This window comes from Buteo buteo, chromosome 11 (genome assembly GCF_964188355.1).
Source record: "Buteo buteo chromosome 11, bButBut1.hap1.1, whole genome shotgun sequence".
In the NCBI taxonomy this organism is placed as follows: domain Eukaryota; kingdom Metazoa; phylum Chordata; class Aves; order Accipitriformes; family Accipitridae; genus Buteo; species Buteo buteo.
The window spans coordinates 2391989-2415009 of NC_134181.1; the positions used below are offsets into that span (position 1 = coordinate 2391989).

At 37.9% G+C, this 23021-nt stretch overlaps 1 protein-coding gene across 3 annotated transcripts in view; it reads right to left on the bottom strand.

Annotated features, from left to right (window-relative positions):
* Nucleotides 1-3501: 3501 nt before the first annotated feature.
* The window catches only part of BANP (BTG3 associated nuclear protein), a 158717-nt gene continuing 139197 nt past the window's right edge, over nt 3502-23021 (bottom strand). For all 3 annotated transcript variants that reach the window (XM_075039866.1, XM_075039865.1, XM_075039869.1), the window contains 2 exons: nt 13068-13211; nt 3502-8624 (listed from right to left, as the gene is read on the bottom strand). In XM_075039866.1, the coding sequence (XP_074895967.1) occupies nt 8553-8624; nt 13068-13211 (216 nt within the window). In that variant the 3' untranslated portion in view covers nt 3502-8552. The remainder of the gene's footprint in view (nt 8625-13067; nt 13212-23021) is intronic.

Here is a 23021-nt window from a genome sequence, read left to right on the forward strand (position 1 = left end):
CGGGGCTACCTGTGGTAATGCAGACAGAAATTGCACTTCGTACATCAGTAAGTTGTTGCTTGCATTTTATCTCTGCCCCCAGTGCAGTCAGTTGTTTATCAGTTTGACAAGAGGTAGCTCTGGGCTTTTTTTCAGGATGTTGACAAACTTTATTTAGGAATTTATTCTATTGGCAGCTGAGCCTTTTTAGTAAATCCAGATCAAGGGTAACAAACTAGTGATGGGTATAGTGTTTCTGGATGCTTTAGTGCCAATCTCACTTTCACATAGCTGCAATCTGAAAGTAGGAAAAGGGCTTGAGATACGGAATGGATTGTCAGTTGATTAAAGCTGAAACCATAGAGTACAAGACTGGGAAAAGACCCATAAACTACAGAAATAAGCACCCAAGACCTATACCATGACATTTCTAATCAACAGAGAAAAAGAAAAAATTCTCATCAGAGAAGAATGAGCTTCCAAGAGGGCCAGTGATGGCCATGAGAAAAATTGTTTCAAGGTAGAAATTGGTACCTTCATGAATTATGGACTGCATGACATAACAAAAACGCCAACCTCTGCTGGTGTCATGAGGGTTTAGTCTGTGCAGTTACTTGGCACTGAATAAAAACGGGAGAAACTGCTCACCCACTTGCTGACTGTCTGTTGTGCCCCATCAGTACCACGTGAATCTCAAGGCTCAGGGTCCTGCTGGTTACCTGAAAGGCTCAAAAAGAATTTCTGATGTCATGGGAGACTGCCACTGCAGGAAACCAGGACATCAGCAAAGCCCTCAATCTTTTATACTTTTTATTTGTACGTTTTAATTTTATGGCTTTTGAATTTAGGATATTTCATACATTATTGAGTTGTGCTTTACAGCATGTGCTGCATAAGGAGAGAACAGAGGCAATATCCTCCGAGAGAGTCCAGAGAATGGATTTAATGACTATGGGCTTTCCTGCGTGGATATACTGTTGTGACACCGGTGAAACCGCAGACTGTGGGAACCACAGGATAACCCTTGCACGCTTATCACAGAGTGCCAGGCTGCCGTAGATCAAGGCACACTCCTGTTACTATCACAAATTGTGGGGCTGCATTTGGTGATAGTCCTGCCAGTGACAGCCAAACAAGAGCAGAAAGTACCTAAGGATGAGGAGTCCACCTCTCTCGACAGTTTGTTCAGTTATTAATCTTCCTTCACACACATTGTCAAACACTCTGCCTCATTTCCCACCTGAATTTGACTGGCTTATGGTTCTTGCAATTCTTTCCCTTCCCAAACTGAAGAGCTCTTCACTAGTCAGTGTTTTCTTCCCAAGAGCAACACTCCAATCAAGGGCTTTTAAATCTTACCCTCCGTTTGCCAAAGTCTGCACATTGATTAAAGCAGCAAAGATGTAGAGGGACTCAGAGCCAAAAGCCTGGAGGGAGCTCAAATCCAAGCACACACTTCACTGTCAAGCTTATTTCTGTTCAGTACAGAGAGCTCCACACCATGAATCAGACACAGGTAAAGACAAAATAAAAGCAAAACCACACACAAAAAACCTTCTTCAAAATCCTCAACCATTTACTATCTCTGCAGCTTTATCAGTGCCAAGTGTGTTGCATTTACCCAAAGAAAGAAATCGGCGTGGAAAACTATGTCAATCCATGCAAAGACATTCACAGAGATCACAGTTTCTTATGGGAATATTCCTACAAAAGTTGATTTTCTGGCAGAAAAGATTAACACTTTCCACCTTTTATAAAAAGTAAAACAAAAAGAAAAAATTCTATACGCCAATTATGTATAGTGTATATTATATACTTTTATATATAAATATTATATAAGTTACATTATTATATATAATATAAATTATACCCTGAGGTGCATTCAGCCTTTTGCCACGCAAAAAAAATTCCATGAAAATGTAGGAAAATGTCAGAGGTGGAAAGCAAGGAAATGCACTTTTTTTTTTTTTTTTGTTAATTCTGAGACAGAACACACCAGAGAAGCTCCTGGTTTCATTATAATGGTCAATTTAACAGAACGCAAAGGAATTTCAGGCAGAACCCAAACCAGATGTAATTCCCCCCAGATGCTTACAAACTGTTTAAAAACATAGTAAGGTATAAACAAAATTTAAAAAAAAAAATCAAAAGAAAACCCCAAACTTCTACCCTCCACCTTGCCCCTGCCTACCTCCAAAGCTGCTGTTCCTTGGATAAAAGTAGGATAATTTTGTCACTATTTTATTTCAGAAAATGAAGAACTTCTCAGTGCGAACCACCTCCCTGGGCTGCACATTTAACTGCAGAAAGTAGCGAAAGGCAACCTGAATGAATGAAAAGGGAGGAAGGGATTCAAAACAAATCAACAAACTGTTTCTCATCTTTTCCTTGATTTCTCACGCCTCCTCTTTTATGAACATTTTGGGTTTTTTATTTCTTCTCTGGTTTTGCTGAAGAGAGCACGGAGCCCATTAGAGCAGGGGGATTAAGAGAGTTGAAGTAGGATTGAGTAATAAAATTGCTGTTAAATAACAGCAATTATGCAAGGCAGATGGCCCCAACGAGAGAGCACAGCGTTTCACACACGCTGGGATGGGAAGCAGAACTGAGCCCACTCTCCTTTAGAAAGAGCACATCATTTGTGTCTGATTAAATCATACCAATTTGTGATTATTAGAGAAGGGCCACCCTAAGAGGGTTATGACACCAGGGAGGCAGAAGCAGGCATTTTGGGGAGGAAAGTCATCAAAGGACAAGTTTAGCTGCTGTTTAACCTAGACTGGGAGTTAGCAGAATTCTCAGTGCAATTCACAGTACCACCTACTCATGCATTCTGGGTGCTTGCAAAAGAAGGTTTAATTTTTGCTACCACATGGGAACAGCAGAGGAAAATCTGGTTACTAAATTGAAAATGTTACTAATTAATGGCAGACACATAATTTCTAACTGTGGCAATTTTTATAACTATTAAATAAGCCAAGTAAGAGAGCTTCTTCCCCGTGCACTGGGTTTTTTTTCCTGTTAAATGCAATTCAGAATCCAGCAGACCAAAGGCTTCTTATTTATTTCTTTTTAGTCAGAGGTGGCCAGCCCAGCTCCTCTGGTAAGATCAAAGCAGCAAAATGGATCTATGTTTCTCACAAGATTAAAAATAAATGCTATAGAAATAGGAGAGTAAAAAATGTATCAAAAGGAAGCGAGAAGAGGGGAGAGATGACCTCTAGGACCAAAGTAGGAGGAGGTAAGTCAACCCCATGCAAACTCAAGCAACAAGACAGCCATATATAAATATATATATCTCTATACACACACACACACAGACACACACCAAGCACGCTGACGTGCACCTTTCAGCTAGTCAAATGCTGCTGGCCAGCTCCCAGGTTTTTTTCTGCTTTACCCAGAAAGCCAATGGTAAATTTAATATATAGTTAATCCATTAAAAATTGAATTATTTTAAATATATATATAGGAGATTTGCTTTCCCTGTGGTAATAACAAAAGCGTAGAGTCCCTTTGATTTCAGTGTACTTGCTTCAATTCTCAGATCCTTATATGATGCACTCAACAGTTTGACAAACCAACCCCAGTGCATCTTGGAAACAGAAATCCCAAAGACTCTTTAAGAAAAACAGTGTGGAAAATGGGGATAACTATTATTTTCAAATCAAATACCATAAATGTCCAGATCGTGGCATAGTGAGGGACAATGAACAGTCTGTTCTTACAGCTGGCTGGCATCACAGTGTAGCATGGAGAGATGTCAGGCTAAACTCAGCTTTTCATCCAGGCTTTTGTTGATCTGTTTCACAACCAGATTAAGTTTCCTTTAACTAGTATGAAAAAATCTGAAATAAAATATTTACTGGAAGATTATATAACACATATTAACTCATGCTTAACCCAAGCTGATGGACAGAGATGAAACTGGACAGTTTACTTCAACATTCAAAAACACAGATTAACCTGAGGGACTGGAAGAACAGAACTTCTCCCAGTGTACCGGTCAATTAAAAATATCCCTGCTGCTGACCAAAATCCTAAGAATTCTGCCCAAAATATAAGATTTTTATTAAATATCATTAAAGGACATTTTTCCATTGCACAATGTATACTTTAAAAAATTGAATAGGAAACAAACATGAGAAAGCTTTCAAAAGTAGAATTCACATAAGTTTAAAAAAAGGCAAAAAAGTCAAACAAAGGAGACATTTGCTCTTGAATTGAACTCTGCATGTGAAGTTGTAGATGAGGAAAAATAGGTTTTCATCCAGTTCAATCCAATTTATCACTCTAAAGAACAAGACTTGATTAAAAATCCCCTGGCACCTTTTGAAAGAGGAGGAGTGTTAACCCCTTGCCCTGGCCAAACCCCACGTGGGCAATCGCGTCCCATGTACTTCAGCTCTAACTTCAGCTCTGCACAACTCCTCTTGCCTCCACTTGCTGCACAGTTAGTTACTCCTATTTTTGAGGGGTATAAAACAACCTCTAAATATGTCAACCCTTGTTTAGCAGAAAAACGAAGCATGTCTGTTTGTACCAGCGCATTAAAAAAGCAATCTCAGTTTACCACAAACACCACTCTAACTGAATGACTTTCTTATTCCCGGCTTCATTCAAGGAAATGAGGTTTGACTGTCGAGTACTCATCTAAATCAGCAGAGCTTATAGAAGTGCTTTGGGATTGCAGTGAATGAAAGGAGCATTCTTACTTCTGATAATGGGAAACAGTTTTTGTTGAATTATCGTTATGGCTCTAAATTTTCAGTACTTAGATAATTATGAATTCAGAAGGAACACTAATTGCCAACAGAAGTTTGCCCAGAGTGAGATCCTACAGTGATATGGGGGGGCCGGGGGGGAGGTTATAGATACTGGTTTTCTCACTGTATTTTCTAACATGAAACTCCATAGCAATTCTGTGAAGTGGATAATAAAGTACAGGGCCATCAGACCATACCCGTACGCATGCCAGGATCTCCATGAAGGAGACGGGTACTAGAGCAACATTCTGGCCAGCATTCATTGCTTTACAGGCAAACTGTCAATACTGAAAAACCTAAAAATGCAGCTAATGAAGGCATTCCATATTTGGGTCACAGAAGGGTGCTCATTTTTATAGTTTTGTTTTGCAAGACGAAATATGTAAAACTGGAGTTTTCCTTAAAAAAGGAATGAAAGAAAGAAAAACAGAAAAGAAATAACCCACATCCTTCACTTTTTTTAGACCAACTTCTAGTTGTACAATCCATCAAACCATAACATTTTGATTAGTTTTTACATCAGGACCACAGAAGCCCTTAAGAATTCATGAGATGGATGCTCTTTCAGGTGGGATTCAAAATTAAATGATCCAAAAGGTCATTATAATGGTACCATACTGCCTGTGCAGCCATAACTACATGTCAAGAGCTTTAGTACAACATCAAGATAAATAGTGAGGTCCCGGCTATAGTGAACTTAATACCGAAAATAACCGATAGGGCCAGGTAGGGGAACCAGAGGCTCTCCTTCCCCAAAGCCTGCATGCCTAAACATTATTACACAAAATAAAATCAAAGCCATGAAAACAGTATTCTGCAGCTCACAAGATTAATTACAAATAAAATATGCATCTGATCCTAGTCTAACCTTACAAGAAACATCCCCCTGAAGACTCTCGGTCATGTGTTCTCAATCTCTGACTCTTGGACAAAAGCAGCACAAGGAGAAAAAGAACAGTTAAAAATGAGGATGTTAGAAGGTTTGCTGAGGGAAAAGAACCTTATTATTACAGAAGGCAGAGGCTGTGAATAACAGAAGGAGATATAATGAGAACTCATTTCTAGGTGACCTACTGAAAACGGTCAAACAGTCTTCAAGGGCAGAACTGCATCCATGATGAAACAACATTAACCTACCTGAACAGAGTGCCAGGCAAAACCCTCAGTACCCCTGCAAGATTTTCATTCCTTGAGTTATCTTATAATACTTTTAGGATTTCTTACTGTTACGTTGATATGTTATTCTTACGATAACCTCTGTATGAACATACTCTTCACACTTGCACAGAACCTCACAGACTCTTCACAGTCACAAGCATTTCCTAGAAAGGAATTCATTCCTGAATTACTCTTCTAGGGAATGACTTATTTGTACATGACACACCCTGTGACATCTAGAAAACAAATAAAGCATTCCTGAAGAGAAGACATTTCCTCCCTGGACAGGGACATAAATCTTCCAATGACGTAAAATCTACAGAAAGGGAACAGGGACAGGGATTACTCATAGAAATACCTGGCTCAATGTTGAAGTCTCTTTTCTTTGAAGTATAAACATAGCGTGACACAGCTTAGACTCATGTAAGCATTGACATAACACTGAGAAAAATTCACATCTTGAGGAACACACAGTCTTAACATCTGAATGCACTGGAGGATCTTACTACGCTGCTCTCCTGACCTGTTTCAATTGATTTGTACACTCTCCATTCCACACTGGTGAAGTAGATTTCATTCTCTTGAAATCTAGTGAATGCTACTTCACTGCTTGATATGCCTTTACAATCACTTTTAGCAGAAGGGACTTGAGCATGCAGCAGTCTAGTGGCTAAAGGAAACCTCTCCTGAACTCAATTTCATCTTGTACCTGAGCTGAAAAATGCAAAGAGAACAGAATTCTTAATTGCACCATGAAACAAAGACAGATACCTACAGTTTAAATGCACGTGTGGTCCCATTAAAAGCAGAAGACGCCTAGGACGCAGAAAGAAAGCTGGGTAAGAGTAAAACTTTCTAACACAACAGGAAAGCCGCCGTGGCCAATATGAATATAGCAAGAGAGTGGTATGTGGTAGCATGCAGTGGCTTTGCCATCCCAGCTTTCTCACTGTCATTTCCAAGCGATAAATTATTATTAAACAGCCATGCTAAAATGTACAGGCCTTGCTTTATTTTTAGGCTTCTATTTGGATGCCAAGCTCTTCAAACATCACCCAGTCTGAGAAACACTATTAAAAAAAGAAACTGAAGAGTAGCCAAATTCTTGGCCTGTTGCAAACATTGTATTCAATAAGCTGTGGTTCAGTTTGCATTGTACTTGTGCGTCAAGAAATATCCTAAAGAGAAGTAGGAATTTACATAAAGTGTAATACTTACCAGGGACAACATTCCCAGAAATTGGGTGTGCTTAACTCTTCCTTTCATTAAAAAAGTTATCCTGAATTCAACCATGTAGAATTTGTGCCTATGCCCCATTCATTAATACATTAAATGCATTATGAGCCAGATATTGACAATAAACATATAGCAAGAAACTCTTTCTAAAACATGCACCATTAAAATCATCAGGTTTACAGCAAACGTATCATTTCCACTCAAGCTTAGCAAATATGAGAATGTAGCTTTCTAGAAATCGTTATCAAATTTCCCATAAGTTTCAGTGGAAAGAGGATTTCACATTGCTGTTGCAGGTTGGATAACAACATAGGCGTCAGATTTTTGCAGCCCAGCTTTTTATGGATGAATCCCAAATTGAGGTATTGCCACAAAGGAGGTAGGAGGAACTAAAAGGGAAAGTGCTCAGAAGAATTGTTCATATTTTTAAAAAATTACTTCATAAATTCATTGTATAAAATAGGATTCGCAGACTCAAAAGCTTAACTATCACATTTTTCTTGCACTGGAAATTTAGATAACAACATGATCTAAGATTTATATCTTCCTTACAGACTTATCTTACTTCTCAGTTTGACAGCAGGGCTTGCCAGATAGCATCTGTCTTCAAAAACTCCAGAACTACACTCTTACAGCACAGTCCAGTCAAACCGTATTCATTCCTAAGGCAGAGAGCAACTTAGAGCTGCACTATTCATAAATACACATTTATTTTTCATTAGAAATGCATAATTACAGCATTTAAAAGCATTTTCCCCTAGAAAAGTAGATAAGCAACAGTACAAACAAAATTGTTAGTCTTCTGCAAATACAGTTTTCATTACACTGAACAGAAAACACCAGCAAAAGGCTAATACTTGCAGTTATGGGATTTTTCTTTTTTTAAATATTTTCCATTTTTGTTATAAACACCATAGCAAATAAAAAAAGCAGTTTAAACAGTGAAAAATATTTGAGCTCTTGATCTTCTATATGTGGTAAAGCAAGTATTGCAAAGCAGCAATACACTTCCTAAGATATCTGCAGACATTCAAATGGCGTATTTCACAGAAGAAATGAACGGGATGAAACATTAATTTAGTCTCATGGTTTTGATTCATTAGATTTCTTTCCCTCTTTCTGAAAGATTTTTTTTCCTCTTTAAGTGTACCTAAGGGCTGGCCATTTATTTTTTCTGAAGGCCAGATACTCAATTGATGCAGTGATGTAGCTCCAATTTAAGTAAATGGGTCTGATTTATTCCAGGTGAGGACAACCAGATCATCAAACTCTGCTATTTGCAGGAGATGTTCGAGGTGTGACCATTGGTCTAATAGGCATTTCCATTCTCCTGTTGTTGCACGAAGACTACAGCACTTAACTTCTGACTGTGGTTCGCTGACATCTCAGTTGACACAGCTTTTCATAATTCTCTTACTGAATTTGGATTGCTCCGTGTTCTATCTGCATTTCTGGCTGGATAGCTGATTGAAGGGCGTCAGTGCCCTGCAAAAGGAAACATGAAATCAGTAAATCAATACAAAAGTGCCTTCCATTGGTGTAGCCAAGGGAATGTGAACATATTATACTAATATAAAGTTCTTGTATGTACCAATCCAAAATCTGCACGGCTATCAGCCCTGTGAGAGAGTTGAAATGGGAATACATTTACAAAGGCACCAAAAATAACATAAGGAGTTCACATGAAGTCTAAGTAGACTAATGCTCTTCACGCTGGAAGGAGAAGGCTAAAATAATGAAATCATGATAAGGATCTATAAAATCACGAGTGGCATGAAGAGAGCAAATAGAAAACAATTATTTCCTCTCTCTCCCCCAAAAAGAACCAGCTCTAAAAAGAAACAAAATAAAACCCGTGTCTGGCAGAACATGTGCCGAAGCTGTGGAAGGACTTGTCCCAGCATGCTGTACGTACTGACAGCTCGGGGGTGCAAGTGCTATAGAAGGAAAGTCCACCACGGGTGATCATAGAAAAGACAGTACAAAGTCTGGGAGTGACAGAACTATTGTAGATTAAGGAGAACAAAATAACCGGTTTGCCCTGTGCTTGGAATTTCCCCAGCTGGTGCAGGATACAGTCTAAAACTGCTGACCTCACCCACTGCAGTCTTCTTCTATTTTGTGTAAAATAAGACTAGTGCTACTATAGTGAATTTTTTTCTCAAATAAAATTCTTCCTACAGGCCTGATTCTACTCGCTTTCCAAGCAAAAACAGTCCTCTGTGAAAGAATTTAAAGTAAACACAATTGACTTCAGCTTTCAAAGGAAGTTTCCTTAAAAATTAAATTACTGCCTACCAGTAGTCTGACAATGCTGTGAAAGGATGATCCTGTAACAAACTGTCCTTTTAGGCAAGTTCGTTGGAGTAAGGAGAACTAGATTATGAAACAAGCTCCATCTTTAGAGCTGTAAGATGAATAGCATTTAAGAACAGCTGTATCGACTTGGATAAAGTCCATCACACCCCATAAACCTTCCCCTGACAGCAGCCAGTATCACAAGCATAGATAAACTACAAGAAAAGGGCAAGCATTTAATGATATTTTCCTGTACACTCCCACAGATTCCAGAAATCTGCCCTTGACGGATTTTTCCCTCCATAAATGCATCTAATAGACACTTTATGTAACACCCTGGATATAGAATTATTTCTGTGACCGTACTTCTGTTATGAAAAAGTTGTACTTGAAGCCCTGCTTTACGTTCTCAGCCTAATATCTGCAATATGATCCAAAGACACAAGGGTGGAAACTCAACTAGATTTCCCATCCTTTAGGTCTTACTATAGTTGCAACTTATTTATTCAAATGAAAATACTGGAGGTTCAAAATTATAAAACATTCCTCCTAAATTAAGGTTTTGTTGTCAAATGGTTTCTCTTCATCTCTCTGCTTTATTGCCAGTAACTGCACACAGCTACAAGATTTTTTCCTGTTCAACTTTATAGTTAATTTGGTGTTTACTTAATTGTTCAATAAATTAGTGCCAAAGTGGTGAATAATGCCATCAGATTGCTAAATTTGATAGAAGGTAAGTTTCCAAATCATCATCAAAGTTTTCTTTCCCATTAGAGGAAAACTGTATTGAAGTAATATAATTCTCAAATAATAGCGACAACAGCAATACTGAATATTTATCCAACATTCAGACCAGAAGACGACAACTGCCCAAAGGGATTAGAAGCACCCTTTAGATTTGGAATCATGTTTTTTTCCAAATCTAACAAAATTTACCACCAGCATATGAATTTGAGCATAGAATTAATCCAAATATTCGTCATCATCACAGTCTGTATTCCTAAATTTTGCAAGCTGCTGTAAGGAAGAATGCTATCGAGACACAAAAATAAGCCAACTAAACCTAAATCCCCCAAATGCATCTGATTTCAAACCATGCCTCCCTCTGTACATGCATTTGGAATTTTACACCAGCAAAACGCTGTTCATATATTAATAGTTTGTGTTTACATATGTGGTTTAGGGTCACTACACAACTGTCAGAATCCTAGCTATTAACACTTCTGCCTACAGCTAATTTGCAAATAGAAAATCGTGCATGAATACATTGAAAATACTAAGCTGAAGTGCATATTGCTGTCTGCTTCAGCTGAAGCCAGAGAATGGGTTCATTTCACATAGCCTCACTCCTACCTTCAGCTTTGCATGTGTGATTGCTTCCAAAGGCATGGCTTTCAAGAAAAGAGGTCAGAAAACCGGTATCCTGTTTTCAGACATTAAATAAATTCACACTTGCGGTGTTTCAAGCACAGAATTTGTCTAGGGCATAGCATCCAAGCCAGGTCAATAATAAACTCCACTTTTATAAGCTTTGATTGATAAATAGACACAAAATTGTTGAGAACATCTCAGTACCTTGACAAAGAACCATATGAAAACAGGTGAAAGTGTCACTACAGCCTCACTGAGAGGGTTTTCCCTTCTGATAAGACTTTTCCCTTCGGAAAAGAGATCTTTCTAAGATGATGCAGGACTATTCCATAATTTTAGCCAAAAAAAGCTCCTGAACTATCCATATAACTCAGAGAAATGCAAATACCAAGCTGGTTTCTCCAATTCATTAACAGATCCTTAGTTTTTAGTTTGTGTAAACTGAGGAAATATTTATGGCAAACTTATTTTTAGTCTTGTCTGTTTTTCCTTTCATACTCTTCTTATTTCACATTCCTTTTCTGCTTCTCTTCAGCTTTGTATAAATCTCTGTGGTTAACCACAATATTAAAACCTAACACGGTGCAAAGTGTCCCTGAAGAGAAAAGCAACTCCTCTGGTGGCTGCCAGTCGTGTGGGAGATGGATGCTGATGTTTATAGCTGAACTGCAGAACCTCCTGCCCATCAGTGCTAGCTGAGAAGGGAGGACAGGCACGAGGAACAGACCTAAAAGGAAGCCTGGGGGAGGTAGATTTGAGAATTTCCTAGGCTCAGAGTGAGGACAGCAGCCTGAGAAACACCTCTCACTACCTGATGCCTATATGCTTTATTAATTGCATGGGACCAGCAGTACTTGAAGATTTATAAGAAATAAGGCACGATCCCTGTAGCAACACTCTTATTGTCCAGTGTACTATTACAAGTGACTATGAATAAAATACTGAGAAGGTTAGTGCAGAGATAAATCTAGCAAAGAGGGAAAAACAACTATTAAGGGCTCATCTACACAGGAAGATCAGTGTACAGAAAAGAGAATGCAATCTTACAGCACAGCACACTCGCACGCCAGGCAGTCTGACCTTTTTTGGCAGGGAACGTAATTTTTCTGAAAAGCACTTTGTAGCATCCAGGTGGGGAGCCAGCATGGACTGGGGCAACTAAGAGTTTAGAGCTCTGGTCTCCCTGCCAGCACCAGCCAGCGCAGATCGCGCTTTGGCGATATGCGATGCAGCTCCATCTTTTGCCCAAGGCCCTCTTTGCCACTGGGATAACTAATGTGCTCTAACTTCATATATCAAACTGATCTGCAAATTGCCTTGCCCACGGAAGAAGCACTAAGCATTTGAGTTTTACGCATGCTAAGTTTGGACAAGATTATTCCCTTGATTTCTTATGCAATACTTTTTTTGTCTCAAGAGATCCAATATCCAAATGTTTGTAACCAGATCAGAATTCTCTACAAAACTGGGTATGTATCAGACAAAACTCCACTCTAATATTGGCTACTAAGGACACCATTCTATTTTGGCTAGCAAGCAACAGCTTATTTTTCACAACCACTTGGCATTCTCTAGAAAAGCAGCCCACTACAGTGGGGTTCATGGAAAAATATGTAACCATCTTCAGAAAAACTTCTGACAAAGGTTTTAAGTCAACGTTCTTGTGTTGTCACCAGTCACAGCTTCAAGCTGATGAGAAACCTTTCCTAGACCCAGGTACATGACAGTTCAAACTGATTTAAAAAGGAAAAAAAAAAAAAAAGATAATGCCTCCATCGTAACTGACAGGATCAAGTGTTTACTTGCAATTGCTAACATCGCGACTCCTGTGGGAAATCCAGGCTGTTGATCAAAATAACTGGAAAACTGCTGTCAGAAAGGCACTAACATTTTTAAGAGAAACCTCAGTCTGAAAAATACTTTTTGGATAGATTCCAAGCAAGTTTTTTGCCCTGTCCTTTAACATGGCTCTCAGCCTTCAAGGATGCAGAAGAACAATGATGACCAAAATAACTATTCTCTAGAGACACTGAGCAAGAACATAGAAGCAGGAATAGTCAGAGACCATTTATACCTTTAACAAAATTATGTTTCTTATTATAGCTGATTTTTTTTTTTTTTTTTTTTTTTTTTACAGTTTGGAAACAGGATCATAAACTCATTGGGACTGCAGTATTTGTGGACAGATATACAGTTCATCTGACAGATGTTTCAATCAAGTTAAGTACATTCAAATGGCAAAAAGATATATATACATACTTGATTAGTCGCAGAGTGGTCTGTCACTGGTGTCAGCTGCACATATTGGACTTGGATATCACTCCCTTGGAGCGGGGATCCATCAACACCCCCTGACGCAGGCTCAGCAGAAGCAACAGCTATCAGCTGAGCACCCTGCAACACCTGCAGGGAAAGCAATGGAGAAAGCAGCTTGTAAACAACCACAATCAGAAATGCATTATGAACCATCTAACTCAAAACAGATGCAAAACCAAAGGCCATTAAAAAGAAACACAAGAAAACTTGTCTATCAGTAACAGTTGTGTTTCCGAGAAAGCATGGTATGCATATGGAAAGATTCCCATACTAGATGCTCGCCGTGTTTTGCCTTATGAGATTCATAATTCTGTTAATGATTATTGCAAAGACTAAGTGGGACAGACTGCGCAGGTTACACTAAGAGTGTGATAACATCAATAGCACACAACGGTATCACTGAGTAATGCTTTCACTGTTATATAAACAGACACAGATCCAAGATACTCTCTCTCACAGCCAAAGGCATTCAACTTTTGACAATTTATTACTGTAATGGTTATATTCCTATTGTATATGAAGGTGTAGATTTAAGAATCACTGCTAATCAATGCTTACTCTAAACACATCTGCATTTGACTGGGGAAGACTCTAAGTCCCCTATAGGCTTCAAAAACCAAAGAACAGTTGATCCATCTAAAAGTGCTGGCATAAAAATGTTCCTGTGATTAGTCTAATTTTCATTTACTTCTTGAAACACAAATCAGAATAAAATACATGTATGTAAACAATGACAAGTCCCCAGTCTCATTTTTTAAATTCAGCTAAAATATACATATTCAGTTTTAATTTCTATATTCCGCAAATGATGTATTTTTAAACTATGGTATTTGAACCGCAGCGAACAAAAGACATCTTTCAAACGAAGAAAAGAGAACAAAGAACAAAAATAACATTCTTAACAAAGGTTTTTCTTAACAAAGTATGATTTCTCAGCTGATCTGCGGGTGGGTGGCCATGAAGGAGTGGGTAGACCAGAATTTCTCTAGGGAGTGTGGGAGGTAAAAAGAGGTGACCTCCATAAATGACCTTCAGGGGTGTTGTCAGGATTTTATAGGGATCTTGGGTGTTCTGAGATACAGTCAGCATCAAACTGCAGAAGGATGCTACATTTTGTTTTTACAGGAGTAAGCAAAATTCTCTTGTCCTACGGTATTTGTTTTGGAACTATACAATCCATACTGTCAGAACCACATCACAGCCTGTCCTGTTGATTACCTGCAGGTCTTAAATGTATTTTTTTCTCATTTATTTCAGAACAACAAACTTCAGAACGACTGCGAGCACCTGAACAAGCCTATCATTCTCACATACAAGCTGTTTTACAACAAAGCCTAAAACTTAGAACAGTACCGGCTTCCCTGTTTCATTGTATGTTCTCAACTGCACGCCTTCCAGTGCACTTCAAAAGAACTCCCTTTTATAGTAGACACTCTGGAGAAAACCAAATAACTCTGGTATATGTTATCTTATACCAAACCTTTAGATTCCTAGTGATAATCTGCCTTTACTATACTGCCTACCAAAAAAAAAACCCAAAAAAACCCAAAAAACAAAACCACACCAAGGCAATACTTGCATAAAATACTTTTTGCTTTTTACACTTCCCTATTGGTTTCATGCGAATGGTTATGTACTTTTCCTATTGTCTCTTCCTACTTGATAAACTATTTATAATTAAGCTTTCATTCACAAAGAAGTGGGAAGCATTTTTATAGGATGTAATGAAGAAGCTGAGCTAGTTTTCACAGAGGTAAAACAGACAACACGCCGACATCAGCAGGGGCTGACAAACCCAGGTATTTCTGAATTTCCATTGACAAGGTCACAGATTGACTGCTGCTGCTCCATTCCCCGCAACTAGCCAGATTAAAACCAACTCAGTTAAGCTTAAAAATACTCCAATCCCAATTCACGACTACAGCAGTGATAGCTACATACACTGCACTTGGTTTCCAGTTGCATAGTTTGAAAAAATCAGATTGATAAGACATCAAACATTATAAAAATCGCAGTTAGAATGGGTTTTCCTCTTTGTCACGTCCTGTTTGTGCAGATCCCAAGGACTCCAGGCTTCAGTATTCAATAATGGAAGATTATTAAAGGCAGATTCATTTCCACTAGCATTATGCCAAACTGTTTGGGTTTTGCAAACCAGGTGATTGGCTCTAAACTGAATGTCGCACTGGTATGTTTACTTGCTACCAATTACTGCCTTTATATTTTTCCCTATAGCTAGAAAACATGTTAGGATGCTTGGAAGCCAGGAAAAGGCCATTTCTCAAAACTAAGAACCATTTTGCTTCTTTAGGCTTCTCTTTATCCATTCGTCCCTCATGCACAGTCTACTTAATACATGTTTAAAATCACTTTAAAAAAAAAATCTGTCTGGACTTTGAAAACTAAAAGAACAATCTAATGCTAAAAAAGACTTTTTCATATTTTCCACTTAATACATGCTAACATTAATAACCATCTTAGATTTCATTAAATATTGCCTAGCTTGTTATTGTGGCACAACTAGCTATATAATCAGTCACTGAAGAAATGAGAATAAAAGCAAGAACAGGGAAAAGATCCCAGTCTTAAATTAAACCATCTGACTGAACTTTAAATGAAGGAATGAGCAACAAGCTCTTCTTAATATCTGCAGGGTTTACCCTGAACAAAATTATTATTTTGCAGTTTCTATTTGAATTACTGTACAGCTTCTGAAATTAAGATACAAATGGATGAGAGTAGAAGGGGAGAATTGCCATCTTTATCTTTACCACCCACCCACCCTTTTTTTTTTATTTATTAAAGGATTTGGAAATAAAGCTGTTTCTGTAGACTCAATGGCATAGTACCTTGTGTTTAATCTGCTGAGCCAAAGACAGCTACTTACTTACTGCAGCTTACTAAAGATATCACTTAACTAATCACATGTTATTCATAAGATAACACAATTTATCATGAATCTCAGGTGTATCCAGATAGGAAAATCCAACTGAACTGACATTAAAAAACAGTAATAAATTACATTTCCTCAGGCACTACTGAAGACTGATAAATTTATTATATTTCTGTCTTAGCTTAAAAATGTGCTAACTGAAGAACTATGACTGATGTCACCCTTTCTACTTCTGACAAACAGCATTATTGATAAATATTTTGTTCAGAAAGAGCCCAACTCGGGCAAATAGAGTGGCAAGTTTGATTATGGTCCTTGGCTTTTGCTTGCATTTGCAAAATCTTTTTCTTCCACAGTATTCACAGTCTCTTATAAAAAACCAGATATCCCCATTTCCTTTAACATAGGGGAGAAAGGTCGCAGGGGAAGAAATTTTCTCAAAATACATGTTGATAGAAAGACAGATACAAACAAACATAATAAAGGATAGAGTCCATAGAGTGGATTCAAGTGGCTTAAACAGACTTTCTAATCAGTATGACCATGCTTCCCCAGATAAAAACAGGATTTAACTTCAGCCCTATAATTTCAACCAGCCTCACCTAATAGTTCTGTTCTGTTTGTTAAGTGTCACAAGTTTTATATGAAACTATAGCAAGGCTGCAAAAATTAAAGACACGAAGGGATCAACAGCTTTACGTAACATGGGATTTATGGAAGAGCTGGGTAGCAGAGCCTTTCGCAAATGGGGCAGGTGCAAATATATGGCTTTTCTTTGGCTGCTCACTTGACTTCCAAACCAACACTTTAACTTTGTAATTCTTACCTGCCCTTGACCTTAAAGTAGAGGAATTGTACCAAAAAAATAAACAATCCACCCTGAAAATGAACTTCTCTTCCTAATTCCACTGGGCTTCTCTAACATCCTGCTTTACTGGTCCAAAACAGGTAACAGAATATGGTTAAACTGAAAAATAATAAACTTCACTCTAACAAAAGGGATTAATTCATGCTATTAACACACACAGAACAAGACGCTCGAAGTCACCTTTCCCTTTCACTTAGGCACAAAAGCACAGAAGTATCTAACATGGAACATCGCTCAAGCTAACTCAGGCTAGTGAGAGTTCAAGTCAAGACTGAAAACAATCCAAAAAAAAGAGTGCCTTCAAAATTAACAAGCAGACCAAAAAATGTTGTGTTTTTTTTTTTTTTTTAAATAATTCAGTGGAGTATTTAGGAAAAGTACATTTGGTCATCTATTACTGCTTGCTGTCAGCAGTAAAAAGTTGTCTTGACAGTGACAGGATCTTTAGCTCTCGCAGAGCCAGAGCCCACTCTTTACATTGCACAATTATTTCCACTGCAAGCATAAGCAATTGCACAGCTGGAACAGAGCAGCTCGCTAAATTCTTCTGTTCTTTCAGCTTGCAGTTACAACCACAGATACATGCTTTCCTCAAATAGAAAACCTAGTGAAAAATGTGTATCAAGAAAAAATCAGAATACTTTAGGAAATGTCTGTAAGATATTTGAGAATATCTTTGAGATGTATGTCTTTGAGAATGCTTTGAAGCTACCAATGCTCTCAAGCACATTTTGTGATCTGGCCCGATCTTTGCAAGCCTCCACGTCCCAAACCTTGCTGCCTCCAAGATTATCACATTGCATGGTGACCCTGGTGAAGACAACTTGCCTAAATTAAAAAGCAAGCATGAAAGAGCCCCTTCTCTCACTATTCCCGTCACGTTTCAGAATAAGAAAATGTTCCCTAACACTTTCAGACAGATATATAAATGCATTTCTATTAGTTTTGATTTTAAATGGTCCTAGAAATACCAGAAGGAAAAGTATTTTGTTCAGATTTTTAAAATGAAGTGTGAACTCTTGGCATTGTTCATGAATACAGAACCACAGTCTCTTTGACCAAACATTTACTTTCCTTAAAGCTCTTTAAGCTTTCAGTGAGAGATACAAGAGCTGACGGATTTGATAAAATGAGTGAAGGGACAGACAGCTCCCTCCTACCCACTCAAAGCATATTATGCCCGTACGTACATTCTCTGTCCCTCCTTATAGTAATATTAACACAAACCCAGGCTTTCTGATCAGAATTGTAGCAGAAGCACAGACCCTTGCAGTGCTATCCCACCGACCTGAATCCTTCCCTTTCTCTTTGGGTTTTTTCCCTCCCATCTCCACCTTTTTTCCTCTTATCGTTCTCTCTTCAAAATCTTGATGATTTGGGATGTGCAAGCTATTAAGCCTGAAGGTCATGGATTTCTATTTTTCATCCCTTCTTCAGTGAGATGCTTGCCATAGGAAACGTAATAATAAAATTAGAATTAATAATGAAAACCAGCTACTTTCTCTGCTCCCTTCCTTTCCATTTAAACACCATTTTAGCCCATAACTAATAGTTCCCATTTAACATTCAACTGCCAGGGCAGGAAATAAAATAAAATAAAAAAAAATTAAAATGTAATAGGTTTTCCTTCAGTTTCTTCCAAAATTATTCAAGCATAGTTTCCAACCATGGTTCAATTCATATCACATCATCTGCTGATTTTACTTATCACAGAGAATTATTCTTCTAGAAGCCCGTAACTTAAAACTTTTCTCTAGACCCCAACCTTCAAAAATAGGTAACTGTTTTGGGACAGCTGAAGTTTGTTTACCAAAAAAGCCAATTCCTCAGTCTGGTCCTTGCCAGATTGAGCCTTCTAAAACACATTCTTGCTACTGTTGTTGTGAGCTTTTTTTATTAATCTAGGCAAGCACATATGTTTGCCTACCTATAAAAAGCTCAAAACCAAGACACACTGGGATTTTGGTGTCTTTTTTCCATCATTTCTTCCCATTTCTACTGCAGGAATGCAATAAAAGATGACGTTTCTTTAAAAAAATGAGGTTTTGAATCACTGAAAGAGTGGTTGTTTATAGAAGGTTCACATCTGAAAATCCTGTAACACTTATAGCCAGCAAGTAACCATTTCAGCAAATGTTGCACAGAAGAAATGAGTTGTGCACAGGAAAAAGGAAAAAATTTCAGTGACACGCTCTAGCTAAAACATTGACAAAAAGGACAGTTTGGGCCCGAAAGTGGAAGTATGGTCATGAGTTTAGATGATTCCTACAATCCAAAAACTTAAGAAAATACCTGCCTATCACCTTCCTACACTGTCATTCATCATTGATGGCAAAATTGCATGAATACATTCAGACAGCAAACACGGCTCCTTCAAATGGTAAGAAGCTCTGCTGACAAACATGTTCACTTAAAAAAGATAACTATCTTCTAGCTGATTCCTTTCAGTCTTTACGTTTTCTTCATGGAGTCTTAAGACTAAAAACATCCACTGTGTTTCATGCCAACAAAAAATTTATTTAGTGGATTTACAGGCTTACAGATCAGTTTACCTGGGGCAACTAGACTATATATGTAGGTGCAGAACTCAAAACTTCTTGGTATCAGAAATTAATGAGTTCCTTGAAAACATCAGAGGCTTAGACTAATCGAGGTCTCCATCACCTTGGCATTTACTACGGAATCTGGAACAGGCAATGCAGAATGCCAAAAGAATGGAGCTGTAGGAAAAAAAAACCCAACCATGATCTTCTTCCATAAGATTGTCTTTTGTAGTTCTTAATTTCACTTGATGAAGCAGAGCAAGACCCAACAGTAGGAAATAAGTCCAGTATGGAGGATACTAAAGTATAAAGGAAAATCAGTAACATGATCTACTTTACACACTCCTTCCTCTTTAAGCCATCGGTTCAATTTAACCAAGGTCAAGTGTAGTGAAAAGCTCGTATCTGATGGTGGCTGTTACAAAGTTATTTTGGTGATTTTACAATCCAGTTCCAATAAAACTGAAGTATTAACGTGACAAAAAGGAGTGGCAGTGAAGGACAGACTGACCTAACTGTTCTCAAAGCAGCAGTCCTCTTCATGCTAAGATTAAGCAGTACTCATTGAAAACCACTGTAATCCTTGTGCTGTACTTATCTGTCCCATATGTATATAAAGTAAGAATGCATATAGCCTGATGATGTGTTATCTTTCCGGAGAAATAAATTCACATTCAATTTGTAATTCTCCAGAACAAATACACAGCAGACAATATGGACCAAGGATCCCTACATACTGCTGCATACTTTCTACGCTGTATTTAAAATTAAGCAGTAAGTATTTTGATAGAATTACAAGACAGTTTTAAGGACTAAGTTTTATCTTCCAAACTTTTCAAAATATTAACAGCAATAAAAGACTGGAAGTTCCTCCTCCAAAAAGATAAGGAAGACAGATGGCTCACAGTGTTCCAGAGAATATCTGCAGCTTTTCTCTCTCAGTAACTAGTGATGAGAAGCATATAGAGGTGCAAGTAAACACATGGAAGATGTAACCCACCCTTTAGATCATTTATTGGCAATGCTTTTTTAAGCAGAAGCCTCCAAAATATGAGGCCACTCTTCTTTTTAAGGTGCATTTTTATGGCTGCTCTATGTCTGACTCCAAACTACTAAGATCACACTAAAGTAAAGGAAAAAGCCAAAATATATACCACTCACATTTTTTCCAAAATAATTACATATATTAATTTCTTATTTTTCAAGCTGAACTTGTTCTGATTATCATTTCATTATTACCAGCATCACCACAAGAGAAAAAAAAGCCTCTAGGCCATAACAAATACTCCAATAACATGTTTCATATCCAGCCACCATAGAGTTTCCAGAAATTCACAGGTTTTTCTATTTTACTGTTACGAAGGGCTGATCATTGTCTAGTTTGTCTTACATAGCATAAATTAAAGACCCTCACGCAAAGCAATCTCCATGAAAACCATGTACTTTTTGAAGTACAACATCTGTTAGAGGCCATCCCATCTTTATTTTAAATATTTCAATTGACAGAATAGCATGGACCATCTAACATACCGTACCATCTTCTATGTCTTCTCATTAGTCCCTGCAGGAAAAGGTTCGGGAGGTGAAAGACAATATTTTATCCTATCAGGCAGGCCACCAAATGGTCATCAGTATAAAAAAATAATTCTGGAATATTTGTTCTTAGAAAAATACATTATTCTGCATCTAGCTTTATTAAAAGGCAGGTTGAGTCAATCATATCTAGTAATCTAGGTCAGAGTGTAAAAATGACTTGTTACTTTCATTACACTGCCATTTACATATCACTAATTATTCATTTTCTTTCATATCTTTGATTAAAATACTGAATAGCATTAGTCAAATATATTTGTGGGAAAACACCAGAAAATACAAATTGGAAGGCTTAAAATTACTTTTTGCAATATATCAACTAAATTCTTCTGAATAAATTTAATACTGGCTTCAATCATTTGCTAGAGGGCTACATTTTTAAATGATCAGAACAGCATGTTGGAAATATAAAGCAAATAAGTATACTGTCAATCAAGCTGACAAAAACAAGCCCATTTTTAATAAAATAATGCTGAGTCACATTAAGTACGCTAATGTGTTAATTCTTTACTAATTACCTTCTAAACACTTCCTCTAAACTGGGCATATTTATTGAATTAAAAACACACTCCTCAATGTCTGTGCCTAGACAACTGATGCCAAAGAAAAGACTCGGCTAGGATGTCTCCTTTCCACTTGAGCAAGATGCCAGGTATGGACTGGGCTATACAGAGAAGAAAAGAGAGGTGGGGGGGCAATCTGAGACACCCAGCGGTAACAAAGCAACTAGCAAAGTCAGAGTCCTCAAATCATGTATCCTGTTGGCAGTCTGCATCACCCCAAATCAAATTGCTCCACTCACCTGCCCTCAAATATAGCACTGTTGTATGATGAGGGTTTTGGAGAAAATTACGCTGCAAGAGCTATGGTAATGTTAAGGTAATATATTCCCATTAATGTCCCAATATGTTTCTTTTAAAATAAAAGTATGTTTGATCTAAGGTAACTGGAAACAATATAAAAAGGATCCACTGCTCTTAAAGATTAGGTTATCATTCTGAAGTTAATGATCTAGTTCATAAAGCTTTACTTAGAGTCGTTCCTTACTCCAACAACAACCTGTACCTAAATTTGCTATTTATTTCCTACATAAAATGTGCCAATACAAAAATAAATTCAGCATATATAAAAGTCTAACATATAGCAGTTCACAGAGAGAGGAACTCTCCCTGCTGTGTATTTCTAAGTGTGCTGAATTGAACCATGCAAAATGTGACCTTAAATCTGTCAAAACTTCATTAACTAACACCCCTACAGAGTCATATAACTGAGAGCACCTCCTTTAAATTCCCCAAACTAAAAGGCATGAAAAGTGAAACTGATTTCAGCTCTAGCGAGCGTGGAAAAATGAAAAGAATAATTCCAGAGTACGTTTTTATCAGCAGTATTATTTCCTTGCATAACAAATAATAAACCATCTCATCTGCTTTTACTTTTAGTATATACCACAGCACAGACCTACTCAGTAATGTCTACTCTGAGATTCCCCTAGCGCGCCTGTACAAAACCTGGAGAAATGCATCAACACAAACTGCAGTTATTGTGGTTACTTAAACAAACTTCACAAAAATGTCTGTCTTTCTGGCTACTGCGGTTGGATTGAGCTAGATAAGTGACGGCAAATCGTGGCTCAGCGTATTTAAACCATCTGCATCTTCAAAAGCCCTCTCTCAACACACCACCTTGCTTCCTAAGATCTCCATTTCAGTGATCCCCAAGGAGAGCAAGGCTCAGCGAGCCCCAGGAGCAAGCCTCTGCCTCTGAAGACTAACTATTCAGTAAAGCCACCAAGACTTTCCAGCACGATGGGTTTATGGAGAGCAGCAGCCACCAGTGGAATGCTGTTATAGGCCCTGTGCAAAGAAAAATGAGATGCACAGAACTGCGTGAAGTTTTGAAGGGGAAAGCGTGGTGGAGGTCCATGATTTTTATTAACATTCCCTGTACAAGCTTTTGTTTGTTTGTTTGTTTTTGTTTGGGTTTTGGGGGTATTAATAGTA